Source organism: Acomys russatus, chromosome 29, assembly GCF_903995435.1.
Source record: "Acomys russatus chromosome 29, mAcoRus1.1, whole genome shotgun sequence".
NCBI classification, from domain to species: domain Eukaryota; kingdom Metazoa; phylum Chordata; class Mammalia; order Rodentia; family Muridae; genus Acomys; species Acomys russatus.
The window spans coordinates 40929084-40944807 of record NC_067165.1 but is presented as its reverse complement, the minus strand read 5'-3'; the positions used below and the strand labels follow the sequence as shown (position 1 = coordinate 40944807).

The 15724-nt window shown below is 46.7% G+C and overlaps 1 protein-coding gene across 1 annotated transcript in view; it reads left to right on the top strand.

The window, feature by feature from the left end:
• Positions 1-8526, top strand: part of Slc25a33 (solute carrier family 25 member 33) — a 29424-nt gene extending 20898 nt beyond the window's left edge. Inside the window, exons 4-7 of the mRNA XM_051172174.1 lie at positions 1129-1229; positions 2670-2736; positions 6224-6504; positions 8058-8526. Coding sequence (XP_051028131.1) covers positions 1129-1229; positions 2670-2736; positions 6224-6504; positions 8058-8257 — 649 coding nt within the window. The 3' untranslated portion in view covers positions 8258-8526. The remainder of the gene's footprint in view (positions 1-1128; positions 1230-2669; positions 2737-6223; positions 6505-8057) is intronic.
• The last annotated feature ends 7198 nt before the right edge of the window (positions 8527-15724 follow it).

Below are 15724 nucleotides of genomic sequence, written 5' to 3'. Positions count from 1 at the left end.
TCCTGAATTGAAACAGGTTCTGTGACTGACCATCAGTCAGCAGAGGTGAAGAGAAGCCTTGCTCCTGCATCATCATTGCAGGCAGCCTACACGTAGAAACAGTTATATTTTAGAAACTCCAAACCCCTACCCAGATCTAGCCAATAGACAGGATATTCTCCACAGTTGAGTGGAGAATGGGGTCTGACTTTCACACAAACTCTGGTGCCCCATATTTGACCACGTGCCCTGGATGGGGAGGCCTGGTGGCACTCAGAGGAAGGATAGCAAGCTACCAAGAAGAGACTTGATACCCTATGAGCATATACAGGGGAAGGAGGTCCCCCTCAGTCACAGTCATAGGGGAGGGGACTAAGGGAAAAATGGGAGGGAGGGAGGAATGGGAGGATACAAGGGATGGGATAACCATTGAGATGTAATATGAATAAATTAGTAAAATATATTTTTAAAAAACTCTACACCTTTAAAATGACAGTATACATTTCTACTCAAATGATTAGCATTTATCCAGAATTAAGAATGTGAAAGGAAGCCAGGTATGGTGGTGCACACCTTTAATCCCAGCACTTCTGAGACAGAGGCAGGCACATCTCTGTGAGTTCGAGAACAGCCAGGGCTAAACAGAGAAATCCTGTCTGGGGCAGGGGGCAAGGGGTGACAAAAATAAACAAACAAACAAAAAAAAATGTGAAAGGAGCCAAGTAATGAAGTCACACCTGTAATCCCAGCATTCAGGAAGCAGAAGCAGGTGGATCTCTGAGTTCGAGGCTATCCTGTTCTATATCTCGAGTTCTAGGACAGCCAAGGCTACACAGAGAAACCCTGTTTCTAAAATAAACAAATAAAAAGAACGTGAAAGTATATTTCACGTTCTCTTTATATGTGTTACCAAAAGTCTCATTTTCCTCTTTTATCCTGGATACCCTGTAACCACCTAATTCCTGGGTGGGCATGAACATCACAGAGGCAGTGGCAGGCCTGGGTGTGCATCCAGCCTCTGGTTCCTTGCCACATAAGATCTTTACTTTCTCCTGTGGTCTCCTACATGTCATAGAGGTTACAGAGGGGCATATATACTTTAAAGTGCTGTAATGATTTCTTCATGGCCTTTTCTCTTTGTCCTAACAGGGCCGTGTACTTTGCATGTTACTCCAAAGCCAAAGAACAGTTTAATGGCATTTTCGTGCCTAATAGCAATACTGTGCACATTTTCTCAGCTGGCTCTGCAGGTATGTTACCCTAGCAAGTGAGACAAAGACTCGTGTCCCAAAGCATGTGTTGCTTTGTTTTACTTTCCTTTTTTTCTTTCCATAAATTAGAAGTTAACTCCGTGCCTCTTTTGTACCTAAAATCATTTACAGAAGCTTTATATTGGAGTTTGTAGAGTATGACTATTAGCAGTTTATAAACATCTCATTTTCTTCCTCCTGACACACACATTCCCTGCACTGGGTAGTTGTGCTTCTTCTAAAGGAATATTAATGTGGTCTTCACGTCTTCCTGGTTTCCCTATTGAGTTCCACTGTGGAGTGGGAGCTGCCTTCTTTCCTACTCCCTTTGGTGCCTGAGGTGCATCCACCCAGAACAGCTGGTTTGCAGGGCACTGGGTCTGGGGCCCAAGGCGTCTGCTTATTCTGTGTGCTCCCTGGTACGTGAGGCAAAACTTAAGGCCTTCCTTGTGCTTCCAGATGGTCTGTTCTCTTTTGAGGAAGTGTCATGTCCCCCCACCCCCCTCTACTGCAGAGCTCAGGGCAGGCCCTCCTCCAGGGAATGCTTGTGAAAAGCACTGGCTTCTAAATTACCAGGAGGAACCTCTGCCCTTCCTCACAAAGACTTCTGTCCGTTGAAGTCTAACAACAGCCTGCAATGTATCCTCACCAATATCCTTTGTTCCTCTCAATAGAATTACTAACCCAGATTATGATCTTTAGGCAGAGCAAAATCAATGTTAATCAAACTACTTCACACAAGAACAGTGATTCTCTTAATACTGAGCCCTGAGAAGGACAGTGTCCCAGTCCAAAACAGGTCAATCCATGGTGATTCAGCCGTAATCCAGACCCTGGTAATCAGCTCTGTAACGCTTGTAAAACTGACCCAGAAGAACTCTGGGTAAAGCAGGCACACCTTGAGGGAGCTTTCAACCAGTGCCCTCCAGTGCCCTAATTAATCTGCTTACCCGGGACTGTGGAGGACACTGGGCCCCAGAGGAGAGCTGGGCTTTGATGTTTGGGGCTGATCTGGAATGTTAAAAGGCTACAGAAGGCTTGCCAAAATGATTCCTGAGGGTCTATGGGTTTTTTAGATGTTTGTTTCCTTAAATTTCCAAGTTTGAATTCAGGTAACTGAAGATGTAACACTCTTATTCAATGTTAGCTATAAGTAGAGATCAGCAAGTTTAAAACCCTATCATTTCTGGATCAGAAACTTCTAAATTGAAATTTTAGATAGTTTTTTTCCTGATTCGAATGAACTAAAGTGCTAGCAGCACCACCTAGAGGCTGAAAAGGCTCTACATGGCGCAGCAACAGCTGCTACGCCGGGAGAACTAGAGGGCTTGTAGCTGCACTGCTTCTGTGCCCAGCTGTGTCAGGCCGCTGCGCACTGTATGGTAGAGACAGCTTTAGTAAACACTGACTGTATCAGTGATGACTGTTTTTTCCCTCCAGCTTTTGTCACAAATACCTTAATGAATCCTATTTGGATGGTTAAAACGAGGATGCAGCTAGAACGAAAGTAAGTTAATAGTTCCTTCCTTATCTGGGAGTTCCTGGCGTGTTTCGTTCCCTTCTCCCAATCCCAACTGTGGATGAGAAGTAGAGGTCCTTAGCTGTCCCCTCTAGATCTCTCTCTAACGTGTGTAAGAATGTCTTTTGCAATCTCTCCTGGCAGAATTGTGGGGGGAGAGGGACCACAGAGAACAGGGGAAGATGGACAGAAAGGCCTCTCCATGGTCCAGCTTCCATCTTGGGTGCTCCTCTCTGGAGCTCTTTTTGAACACCATGTCAGAAGGTGTGCTGTGAACTCTGCAGGGGCCTGGCTGTCTAGCTGAAGGATACCAGTGAGGGCACTTTGAACGTAGCCCCTTGCAGTGTTTATACTGTGTTCCCTGAGTGCTCTGGTGACACTACAGAGTGTTGGGGCTTTATTTTCTGTTGACAGAGTCTTGCTGTGGAGTTTGTGCTGTGATCTTGCTGTCTCAAGCCTCCCCAGGGCGAGGCTCACCAGCTATACTGCTACTCTTGACTAGAGCAAGGGTTTTAAAGAAATAGAAACCAATTGTAATAAAGTCATTAGCATTTTTAAAATTTGTGATACAGTAATAATGCTTTTATACATAAATCAGATTTCTCAGCAGCAAACAACTCCTGTGATTCTCACAGAATCAAGTATACTAGACAGTGCTGTTTAACTTTACAGTGGATGTGGCAGGAAAATGTGTATTTGTGTAAAGCCACAGCTGTGACTTCTGTCACCCGCACTCGCGCTTCTTGAAGGGATGCTCCTGTCTACCAGAAATGTGGCCTCTCCCCGTCTAAGTTCAAGGAAGAGCCTTTGTGCCGTGTAGCCCAGAAATGTGAACCCTGGAAACACGAGCAGTCCCATCTTCCCTCCAACTGCCTCAAAGGAGAGAGGAGAGGCCAAGATGTGCCTGTGGGGTGAAGGAAGGACCTGCCTGGGCTCACCATCCTCTTGTGGCCATGCATCCCCTGATCAGAGCCCTGGTCTGTTCTGCCTTCTGAAGTGCTTGCAATGACCAGGGTCAGTTACTTCCAGGGTAACTAACTCTGAACCAAGCAGTAAGACAGCCCTTTGCAGCTGGGTGTGGTGGCGCACACCTTTCTTCCCAGCACTTGGGAGGCAGAGGCAAGTGGAGATCTCTGAGTTCTAGGGCAACCTGGTGTGCAAAGAGAGTCTAGGACAGCCAGGGCTATACAGAAACCTTGTCACAAACAAACAAATAAGCAAAACAAAAATTTTGCAGTTTCCAAAAATATCATGTGTGTCATACACGTTCATCTTCCCGAGTGCGGTCCCTGCCCCTCACTGGGGTGTCCCTTCCTCCTTACAGTTGTACTCTAAGCTTCTGGCCAGCCTTGTCCCCTAGCAGCCTTGGATATCACCTCAGATCCAAGTGTTTGCAGTATCCTGATGACACCTGTGTTTAGCAACAGATAAATGCATCTCTTGACTGAGAACCTTTCTAGAGCTCAGGACATTTTAGACTTTTATTTAGGTGATATCTGTGAACATCAGTGAGCATGTCTTGTTCCAGTGGCTGCCAGGAAAGTTGTTCCTGTCTTCTACCTTACAACAGTACAGTCAGTGAGCAAAGAGAATTATGGTCTGGTGGGACAAGAGGGATGAGGTGCCCAGCACACTGGAGGCTCCGTAGTACATTCTGGCAGGATAGAATCAGAAGAGGGTAGCAGAGCCTCCTGAGGTGGCAGCAGCTCCCGCCCTTTTGAGAGGAGCTAGGTGGAGGTATAGAGAGAGACATTGCACAAAAAGGTGTGAGCACAAAAACAGTTCATTAGAGTACAGAAGGTTAACAGTTTGGCTAAAAATCTTTTTGTTTGTTGATTTTTGAGACAGGGTGTCACTCTATAATCCATGCTGACCCCAAGCTCACATCCCTCCCTGCCTCAGCTTCCCAAATGCTGAGGTTACAGGCATTAGCTACCACTCCTGGCTATTTAAGCTCATGATTGTTTTCAGTCCATGATTCAATTATCAGCAATACTTTATTCTATAAAACAAAATGTGTCAAGCCAGGTGTGGTGCACACCTTTCATCTCAGCATTCGGGGGGGGGGGTGCAGACACAGGTGGATCACTGTGAGTTCGAGGCCAGCTTGGTCTACAGAGTGAGTCCAGGACAGCCAAGGCTACACAGGGAAACCCTGTCTCGAACCCCCCCACGTGCACACACACATATGTCTTCAGTGACTCTCAAGCAGAGGCCATTTTTTATAGACAAAAAGGAATATCTATAAAAGAAACAAACAAAAAGTAGATCATTTCTGTTCTTTTCCTTGTAGAGTGAGGACAAAGACATAAGAACAGTAAGAAATGGGGGCTGGAGAGATGGCTCAGAGGTTAAGAGCACTGCCTGCTCTTCCACAGGTCCTGAGTTCAATTCCCAGCAACCACATGGTGGCTCACAACCATCTATAATGGGATCTGGTGCCCTCTTCTGGCATGCAGGCACACATGGGGGCAAAATACTGTATAAATAATAAATAAATAAAATATTAAAAAAAAAAAAAAAAAGAATAGTAAGAAATGTAGTGCATCAGCTCACGCTGGGATATCAGTTTTTGAAAAGTTTAAGGCAGGGGTTTTGACTAACCTTAGAAATAATAGAATAAAAATATAGCATCATGGGCTGGAGAGATGGCTCAGCAATTAGGAGCATTCACTGCTCTTACAGAGACCCAGGTTCAGTTCCCAGCACCACCTCAGGCAGCTCGCAACAACCTGTAGCTCCAGTTCCAGGTGATTAATGCCTGTTGCACAGACCCGTGCAAAATAAATACACCAATAGAAGCTTTAAAATTAAATAAATGAGTAAAATATCAGGAAGTGTGTGTATGTGTGTTGTTGTTTTAATGTATGAGGCCCTGGGTTCAGTCCTTAGCGTGCACACAAATCACACTCCAGAGTACAATAGTAAGAAAAAGCCTTTGGCCTGGCAGGTAACCCAGTGGTACAGCACTTGCGTTCCGTGCACAAAGCCCTGAGCTCAATCCCTAGTAGACCAGAAAGACGATGCCTCACCACCCTTCCCCTCAGCATTTTCCTCTTGTGTCATATGTTTTACTTTGTGTATAGTTGTGTCCTACTATCTACTTAGCTTTCCCGTATCTCTCTGCTGTCATATCTGTCATCATCACGTGTATGTACCAGTTTACTTAGCTAGTCCTGTTTTTAGATATTTGGATGGTTCCAACTGTTTTCTCTGATAAATGTTATCTTCCATTAGAATTTAACAGAGTTGGGTCAAAGGCTATAAGCTGCTTCAGTGACTATAGATTCAGATGCCATCTACTCTGTGGGCCTGTCAGGTTTCTCAGCTAATTGAACTGGCTTCGCAGTGGGCCAGAGGTCAGATAGCCTCAGAACAAGGAAGACAGGTTTCTTCTCCCATGTCATTGCTGTGTCATAGGTGATGCCCCTTGTGACTTGGGTGTGGTGTGTCTATCATTGATCCCCTCTGACAGGGTGAGAGGCTGCAAGCAGATGAATACACTCCAGTGTGCTCGCCATGTGTACCAGACAGAAGGCATCCGTGGCTTCTATAGAGGGCTGACTGCCTCTTATGCTGGGATCTCAGAGACAATCATCTGCTTTGCTATTTATGAGAGTTTAAAGAAGTGTTTGAAAGAAGCTCCGATAGTCTCCTCCACAGATGGAAGTGAGAAAAGTTCCTCCAGCTTTTTTGGACTCATGGCAGCTGCTGCTGTTTCTAAGGGATGTGCCTCCTGCATTGCTTACCCACATGGTATGTTTTGTTCTTTTTTCCTAAAAACATTAAACAGTTGTCTGGTTTGTCATTTATCACTGTACATCGACAGCCTGAGTTGCACAGGCTGAAATGCAGACATAGGTTGAATGTCCCTGCCTGAAATGCATGTGGCAGGAGTGGTTGAGTACAGAGATTTCAGTTTGGAGTATGTGCACAGCTTGACTGGTTAAGCATGTTCAATCTGGCCAAGGTGACACTCTAGACTTTTGAATTGGAGATGCTCACTGTGTCCCTGCAGGGCAGAGTGACACCATCATTGACTGCATAGACATAGGCTAAGTAGTCGGCCCCATCTCAGTGTGGCAAAAGTTTGCTGAGCCAAAATGTGGGCCACTGAACTTTTGTTTTCAAAGAAGCCAAAAACTAGATCTTACTTTAAAATTCCCTGACTCAAAAAAGTTAGGTGGGAGCTGGATGAAAGTCACTTGCCTTTGACTTTGGGTAGGTGCTACATAAATCTACTAGTTGGGCTTTTTTGTTTCTTTAAGTGTTTTTGGTTATATTTGTTTGCTTATTGTTATTGTTATTTTTGAGACAGCTTTTTACATATCTGGCAGTCCTGGAACTCACTATGTAAGTCAAGCTGGCCTTGAACTTACAGAGATCCACTTGCCTCTGTGTCCCAAGCCAAGTACACTTCCTGGTAGGGATTGAACCTAGGTGCAAGAGCCGGGCGTGGTGGCGCACGCCTTTAATCCCAGCACTCGGGAGGCAGAGGCAGGCGGATCGCTGTGAGTTCGAGGCCAGCCTGGTCTACAAAGTGAGTCCAGGATGGCCAAGGCTACACAGAGAAACCCTGTCTCGAAAAAACCAAAAAAAAAAAAAAAAAAGAACCTAGGTGCTCTGCCACTGAGCTACCCCTTAGGCAAGATGCAAGGATGAGATCACTACTGTCCCACTAGCCTACTTAAAAACAGTTCACTGTGCTGTGAAACAAATTGTGTTTTCAAAAGCCCTGTGTTCATCAGTGACAGACGCACCAGTGTCTCATGAACTAGGCGTAGGTCCCTTTGTGTGCTGGGACACTACTAACAAGCTACAAAGTCTGGATGCAGGAGAGATCAGCAGTGCCTCCCAGGCTCAGGTCTGCTAACAAGCAGGAGTGACCAGCTCTGGGCCACTGTGCTGGGCGATGAGGGGCTACACAGAGTGGGTCGATTTGAGGCAATCTGGGGAGCAGAACATGGTCTAAAAAGAATTTAGCTTTCTTCTCTCTCTCTCTCTCTCTCTCTCTCTCTCTCTCTCTCTCTCTCTCTCTCTCTCTCTTTTTCTTTTTCAAGACAGAGTCTCAACTATGTAGCTCTGGCTGTCCTGGAACTCACTCTGTAGACCAGGCTGGCTTCCAACTTACATAGATCCGCCTGTCTCTGCCTCTCAAGTGCTGGGATTAAAGGTGTGCTCCACTGTACCTGCTAGAACTTAACGTTTCATTGTCCCTCTTGGCATATGACTGCCCTGTCCATGTTAGGACTGAGATGCCCAGTAGACACAGGACTCTTGACTTCTTCCCTGTTGTGTCTCTCCCACAGAGGTCATCAGGACACGGCTCCGGGAGGAAGGCAGCAAGTACAAGTCGTTTGTGCAGACAGCGCGCCTGGTGTTCCGAGAGGAAGGCTACCTGGCTTTCTACCGAGGACTGTTTGCTCAGCTCATCCGGCAGATCCCCAATACTGCCATTGTTCTGTCCACCTATGAGTTCATCGTGTACCTGCTGGGAGAGCGTGCTTAGTAACCAGCCACACTGTTGTGCTCTAGAAGAATAAAACTGAGAACCCTAGAGATTTTCTTTTCCGTTGATGTTTAGTGTTCGAAACTGAAACAGCAAAGGCCATAGAATACCTGGCTCGTGTCACCTGTTGGACTTTTCCTTTTGGATTCATGTTTCTGGAAGGTTTAAATTCATTAACGTTAATAGTTAATTATAACTTTTTTTTTTAACTTAAGAGGATTGAGGACTGAGCAGCAAGTAAATTAAATCATGCTATTTAATTTAAGTTTGTGCTGGGTTTGTGTTCTTTTATGCTCACTGTACCATAAACCAGCCACGGGGTCCAGCGGTGAAACATGGAAAGATAATGAAAACCACAGCTTGTTTTCTAGCCAGCTGTGAGGACCAATGGCCAGGGAAGAGCAACCAGCTGTGTGGCGATGCTGTGGACAAGCTTGCCACAGTATTCCCTCTGTGTGTTTCCAGTTCCCCATGTAGGTTTGTCCATAATGTAAGTTTCCAGCCACTGAGATTGGGGGGAAGTGGGGGTACAGCGTGTAGTTTCCTTAAATCCTTCCCCACTCAATTTGTAGACCAGGCTAGTCTGGAACTCACAGAGATCCTCCTGCCTCTACCTCCCCAAGTGCTAGGATTACAGGTGTACGCTATTGTACCTGGCTCAAACTTTAATTCTTCTACGTTAGCCTCCCAAGTGCTGAAAATGTAGTTGTACACCACTGGGCCTAACCTGACATGACAATTTTTAGCTACATTATAAACATTATCCTGCATTTATCATCTTTTCCCACATTTGGACCCAGGGCAGTTTTAAGGAACTGCTTATTGCTTGCTTGCCTCCTGGCTGTATTTCCAGGAGTGAAATCCATTTAAGCCCATGCTTTTTTTTTTTTTTTTTTTTTTAAGATTTATTTATTTTATTATGTATGTAATGTTCTGTCTGCATGTATGTCTGCCCGCCAGAAGAGAGCGTCAGATCACATTAGAGATGGTTGTGAGCCACCATGTGGTTGCTGGGAAGTGAACTCAGGACCTTGGGAAGAACAGCCAGTGCTCTTAACCTCTGAGCTGTCACTCCAGCCCCCAGGCACACTCTCAAGTGTAGGATGTCACAGCCACTAGTGTTGGCCTCAGATCCTGGGTGTGTTGAGTAGTGTCATGGTCTGTTGCTGAGGAATGCAGTGCCTCACAGGAGTGATTGCCAGCCCTGGGGCTGCTTGTGCTCTGACAGGAGGAACTAGTGTTTACATACCTCCGTTGGTTGGTTGGTTGGGTTGGTTTGGTTTGGTTGTGGTTTTTTTGTTTTTGTTTTTGTTTTTTGGGTTTTCTGTTTTTTTGGGGTTTTTTGTTTGTTTTGTTTTGTTTTGTTTTGTTTTTGAGATAGGGTTTTAATGTATAGCCCTGGAGGTCCTGGAACGCACTCTGTAGGCCAGGCTGGCCTCAAACTCAGAGAGCCATCTGTCTCTGACTCCTGAGTGCTGGGATTAAAGGCGTGCACTACCGTGGGTTCAAGGCCAAGCTGGTCTACAGAGTGAGTCCAGGGCAGTCAAAGCCACACAGAGAGACCCTGTCTCAAACAAAACAAACAAACAAAAACCAAACCAACAACAAAAAAACTTTGGTATACGACCAAGCCTGATTCTCCTGCTTCTACCTCCTGAGTGCTGGGATTAAAGGCGTGCACCACCACGCCCGGCTCAACATACCAAGTTTGAGGCCAGCCTATGCTATATGAGATGGTCTCAAAAATGAAATAAGTAAATACTAGGATTTTATTTGAAGACAGGGGTCTTATGTAGTCCAAACTGGCCTCAAACTCCCTATGTGCCTAGTACAGATAACCCTGAACTTTTTCTGTGATTGTTTCTTTGCTTGAGACAGGGTCTCGCTGTGTAATCCTGACTTTGTGGCTAACCTGGAACTCCTTGGTAGACCAGGCTGTCCTTGAACTCACTGAGATCTGCTTGCCTCTGTCCCTCAGGTGCCGGGATTAAAAGGTGTGCCCTGTCTTGCCCGGCCAACCTTGAACTTCCAGTCCTGCTTTTTCCCCGAGTGCTGAAATTACTAGGATGTGCCCCCACATTCAGTGTGTGAATTGCTGGCTGGACAGGCATTCTTACCAGGGAGCCATCTCCTCGGTGTGCACCCTGACCATGCAAGCCGAGCAGTAGTGGTGGTTGATAGTTCACGCCTTTATTTTTTATAATTTATTCACATTACTCCCCTTGCTCGAATCGTCCCCTTCCCACCCACCCCCCCCTCTTCTATTCTATTCCCCTCCCCTAGTCCTCTGACAGGGCGCCCCCTCCTTCCCCACCATCTGACCACAGCCTGTCAGGTCTCATCCCGTTCCTCTGTGGGCCTACAAGGCCTCCCCGCGAAGGGAAAGTGATCAAATCATGGACACCAGAGTTCATGTCAGAGGCAGTCCCCTCTCCCATGTGCAGAATGAGCTGTCCGTCGGCCACATCTGAACAGGGGATCTAGGTTCTCTGCATGCACTGTCCTTGGTTGGTGCATCAGTTTGTGCGGGACCCCCTGGGTCCAATCCACTGGCCTTGACTCCTGGGCATATACCCAAAAGATGCTCCACCGTGCAAGGACATTTGCTCAACTAACTATGTTCATAGCAGCTTTATTCGTAATAGCCAGAATCTGGAAAACAAGCTAGATGTCCCTCAACTGAAGAATGGATACAGAAAATGGTACATTTACACAATTGAATACTACTCAGCTATCAAAAACAAGGAAGTCATGAAATTTGCAGGCAAATGAATGGAACTCGAGAAAGATCATCCTGAGTGAGGTAACCCAGACTCAGAAAGACACACATGATATATACTCACATAAGTCCTCTGAGAGACTCCACCCAGCAGGGGATCAGGACTACAGCCGGACTCTGGGCGGAGCGCTGAGAGTCGTATGGGAGAATGGAAGGACCCAGAGGGGTCAGGAGCTCCACAAGGAGATCATCAAGGCCAGCACACACCGTTAGTCCCATCCCAGCACATGGGGAAGCAGAGGCAGGCGGATCTCTGTGAGTTTGAGGCCAGCCTGGTCTACAGCAAGGGCACACACACACACAGACTATGCATAGTAAGTCAAAGACAGGGGTATAACTAGAAGCTCAAGCCCAGCCTGATGTACATGAAGAGTTCCGGGCCCGCCACAGCCCGGGAGGGAGCACAGCACAGGGAGGGAAGAAGGATCAGCAGTCTGTCCTCCAGATGTCACTGTGGACATTGAGATGCTTGACGGATTCAGCTGCAGGGGAGGGGGGAGAGTTTCAGAGTCTGTCATTTCCGTTTGTTCCTTTACTGTCTACGAGGCCGGTGCCTTTTAATATTTATTTATTTGTGTGTATATGAGTGCTCTACCAGCATGGACAGCTTCATGCCAGAAGGCGGCATTAGATCACATTATAGATGGTTGTGAACCACCACGTGGTTGCTGGGAATTGAACTCTGGACCTCTGGAAGAGTGGACAGTGCTCTTAACCTCTGAGCCATCTCTCCAGCCCTGAGGCCAGTGTCTTTCCCCAGCTCCTCTAAGTGTCTAGAAGTCGATGGAAGTGACTGCCTGTACATGCTCCTGAAGTGCAAGGCAGAAGAGTGATCTCCATTCCAGAAACTCAAGGCTGCTTGACAGTGAGTGGCTCAAGGCAGCAGTGTGAAACCAGGGCATGTGAGTATTAGGAAAACCTGAATAATTTTCTCTCTTAAGTTCAAATTTTAGATTCCTTAATTTCTTTTGGTTTTTTTTTTTTTTTTATGAGTTTCATATGTTATTGTATGTACCAAGACATACAAGTAAATGCTTTGGTGTGCCCCGAAGGTTAGAAGGGGGGGGTCCCCTACGGCTGCCACACAAATATTGGGAATCAAACTTATTCTTGTAGGTCCTCTGCAAGAATAAGTGCTCTTAACCACTGAGCCATTTCTCTAGTGGTATTTTGGTTTTTGTTTGTTTGTTTGGGGTTGGGTTTGTTTGTTTGTTTTGAGACAAGATCACATGTATTCTAGCATGGCCTCAAACTCACTCAGTAGCTAAGGATGAGACTGGACTGATCCTCGCGTTTTTTGCCTTCCCCGACTGCTGGATTACAGGCATAGCAACCACACTTGGCTAGACTGCTTCATTTTCGATTGTGGTTTGGGATAAATATGGAGAATTTTGGGTTGTTTGGCCTTGAACTTTCAACGATCTGCCTCCCTCTGCCTCCCCAGGTGCTGGGATTACAAGTGTAACCGCATCCAGTCGAATGTTTTGTTTTGTTTTGTTTTTAACACAGAAATGTTGTATGAATATTTTTTGTTTTAATCCCAGGTGTGGGATATGAGGCTGTTTCAGATCGCCCACAGCAGCGGACTGTTGTGACTCGCCTCCTGTTCTAGCAGGGGTGTGATTTTGCCAGCTGAGGACAGTTGAAGTTTGGAATTCTGGGGACTCTTCAGAGGGTATATAGATGCCAGAGCCCCAAGAGAGGCTGCAGCTGCTGCTTCCCCTTTTATTCCTGATGCTGGTTGCATATTTCCTGATGAGGAAGATCAAACTCGCCCCTAATCAGCAGGGAAGTAGTCTAACAATGTCGCCGTCCCCTTTCCGCTCTAACCTTCTTTCTCTCCTACCTAGTGTTGGGGGGTTGGAAGGCATAGGGGTGGTGTAGGGAGGTAGATAAAACAATAACATAGCCAAAAGTCTGGCTACAGAGAAATACATGTTTTTGTTTTTTGGTCTCTGAATGTTTATTTATAATTCTATTGCTGATCATTCAGGCAGTGCTGGGCATCGACCCCCTGGCCTTATGCACGATAGGCAAGTACTCTGCTAATTCAGCTACAATCCCCAGCTTCCTTACCTTTAAACCATCAACATCAAGTACCTCAATAAATATAAACACCTCATCAGTATTGGTTACATCTGGGAATAAATATACTGTGCTGATTAGCTCCTCCCAGTCCTCCCATGCCCCATCCCCCCCCCCATGATCGCACATGTGCACACACACACACACACCCAAATAAAGGAGGAGGGAACCAAATCCATTTTGTGTTGTCCATATACTCACTGGAACATAGTCATATTCCTAGGGCCAGCTCCCCACAGGACAGTGAGTCAGTCTCTTCCTGCACCCACGCCAGCAGCCATCAATTGAGGAGAGCCTTGCTTGGCTGGAGACGGGTGGGACCAGCTCTCACAAACCCACACCACTACCAGCGCCACAATTCCTGTGGGCTGCCCAGGCCACAGACATCAACCCTGGCCATATCAGGACCACGGATCCACTCATGGCTCTCAGCGACTGCACAGACCATGAGCCCCACCATGGCCTCAGGTGGCTACACAAGCCACTCACGTCAGCATGTCCCGCCCCCCACCTCCCAGGCAGCAAGGCCCGAGGACACAACAGCACAGGCCGCATATGTCCACGTGGATCTGGGGCTTCATCGTGGCCTAGGGCAGCAGCATGAACCACAGACACCTCTGGCCTCTGGTGGCATCAAGTCATGCTGGTCCTTCAAGGAGGTCCAATCCAGAAAGTGAACCTTTTTTCCTCATCTCCTGCCTCTGTCCTTGGCCAGAGCCAGGGGCCATCCCGTGGCCAGGCTGCTCAGGGGTTGAGTTTGCACCTGTATAAGCTCCAGGCTGTTGCACACCATCTCACCGGCCCTACTGGGCAATGACAGTATGTGGACCTCTTGTGGACAGTATGTGGGTGCCTGTCTTTGCCATCATGTCTCCCCTTCTGCCTCTCCACTTTTTTTTTTTTTTCTCTTTCCCACCTCTCCATCATGTTTGTTCATTGTAGTGGTGGCCATGGTGTCTTCCACAATAAATACATTTTATTAATTTTTTGGTTGGTTGGTTGGTTCGGTTTTTCAAGTCAGGGTTTCTCTGTGTCGCTTTGTCTGTCCTGGAACTTGCTCTGTAGACCAGGCTGGGCTCTACCTCACAGCGATCTGTGCCACCGCAGCCGGGTCATAAGTACATTTTGGTCTCTGAATGTTTATTTATAATTCTATTGCTGATCATTCAGGCAGTGCTGGGCATCGACCCCCTGGCCTTATGCATGATAGGCAAGTACTCTGCTAATTCAGCAGAATCAAACTTTGTCTTCTAAAAGCAACAACTTGTTACCTTTATTTTTTTTAATATTTATTTGTTTATTATATATACAGTACTATGCCTGCATGTACTGCAGGCCAGAAGGGGGCACCAGATCTCATTGTGGATGGTTGTGAGCCACCATGTGGTTGCTGGGAATTGAACTCATGACCTCTGGAAGAGCAGTCAGTGCTCTTAACCACTGAGCCATCTCTCCAGCCCCAACTCATTACCTTTAAATAGTCCTTATACATACATCTATATGCGCACATACATTTCTGCCTTTAACAACGCTCACTTCATCCGGGCACCTGCCAAACACTGGACTAAGGGGGCAGGTATTTCCTCAAGTAAGTAACCCTGGCAACCTTGTCAGCAGTGAGGCTGACCGTACATAAATAACTGTATATAAATAACTACCTTGAGATGATGCAGATCACAAATGGAATACTGAGCCACAAGGATGTGTGTCCCTCTGGCTGGATGAGTGAATAAGCGAGGGCCAAGAGCCCACACAGCTGGTGAACGGTCTAACTCAAGGCCAGAAACTAACACCTGAGCTCGTCAGTTTAAAAGGTGGAAAGGTTTGCTTTGGCTATGGTTGACCGATCCATTGTTTCGGGGCCTCTAGAGAGGCAGCTCCTGATATCAGGTACACAGCACAACAAAGCCTGGAAGCAGGAACAAGAGGCTATATCCTTACAGTGCCCTGCAGCACACGGCCTTGGTGACCGTCTATTACGCCTTTACCACGTGGGCTACAGAAATGGTTTGTCTATTAAAGATGATGACTCAGCACCGTCTGCCTCCAGTTCCAGGGGACCTAGAGACTTCTTCTGGCCTTTGTGGAAACCCGGCACCACTGTGGTACACAGACATATGTGCAGGCAAAACGCTCATACAAATAAAAGGCGGTTTTGTTTGTTCGTTTTGTTGTTCGGCTTTAAGGTCTCCACCTGTCACCTTCCGATAGCTCCAACGGCTACACACCAAAACTTTAACATATGGGCCTTGGAGGACATTTGGGACCTGGCCACTCGTTAGCAGGTCTGGGTCTGAAATCATCCTTCCTTCCTTTTACCTAAGGCTTAGAGATACCAATAATAATGAGATGCCTCAGATTGTGAGTGATATTCAGGATTCTCTTAGAGGACAGTCCTCTACTGACCAGAGACCTCCCCTGGGACTCTCAGGTCAGGTACCAGATCCAGAAAGGAAGGCATGTTTAGCCACAGTTCCACGCATTTATGAGCCAGTGCACCCTAGGCACACCCAGAGCTAGTGAAATCACAAGGATTTTTCCCCCCCTGGAAGGCCTTTTCTCTGATGTGCAGAAGAAGCCTTCCAGCCCAGACAGACCCAAAG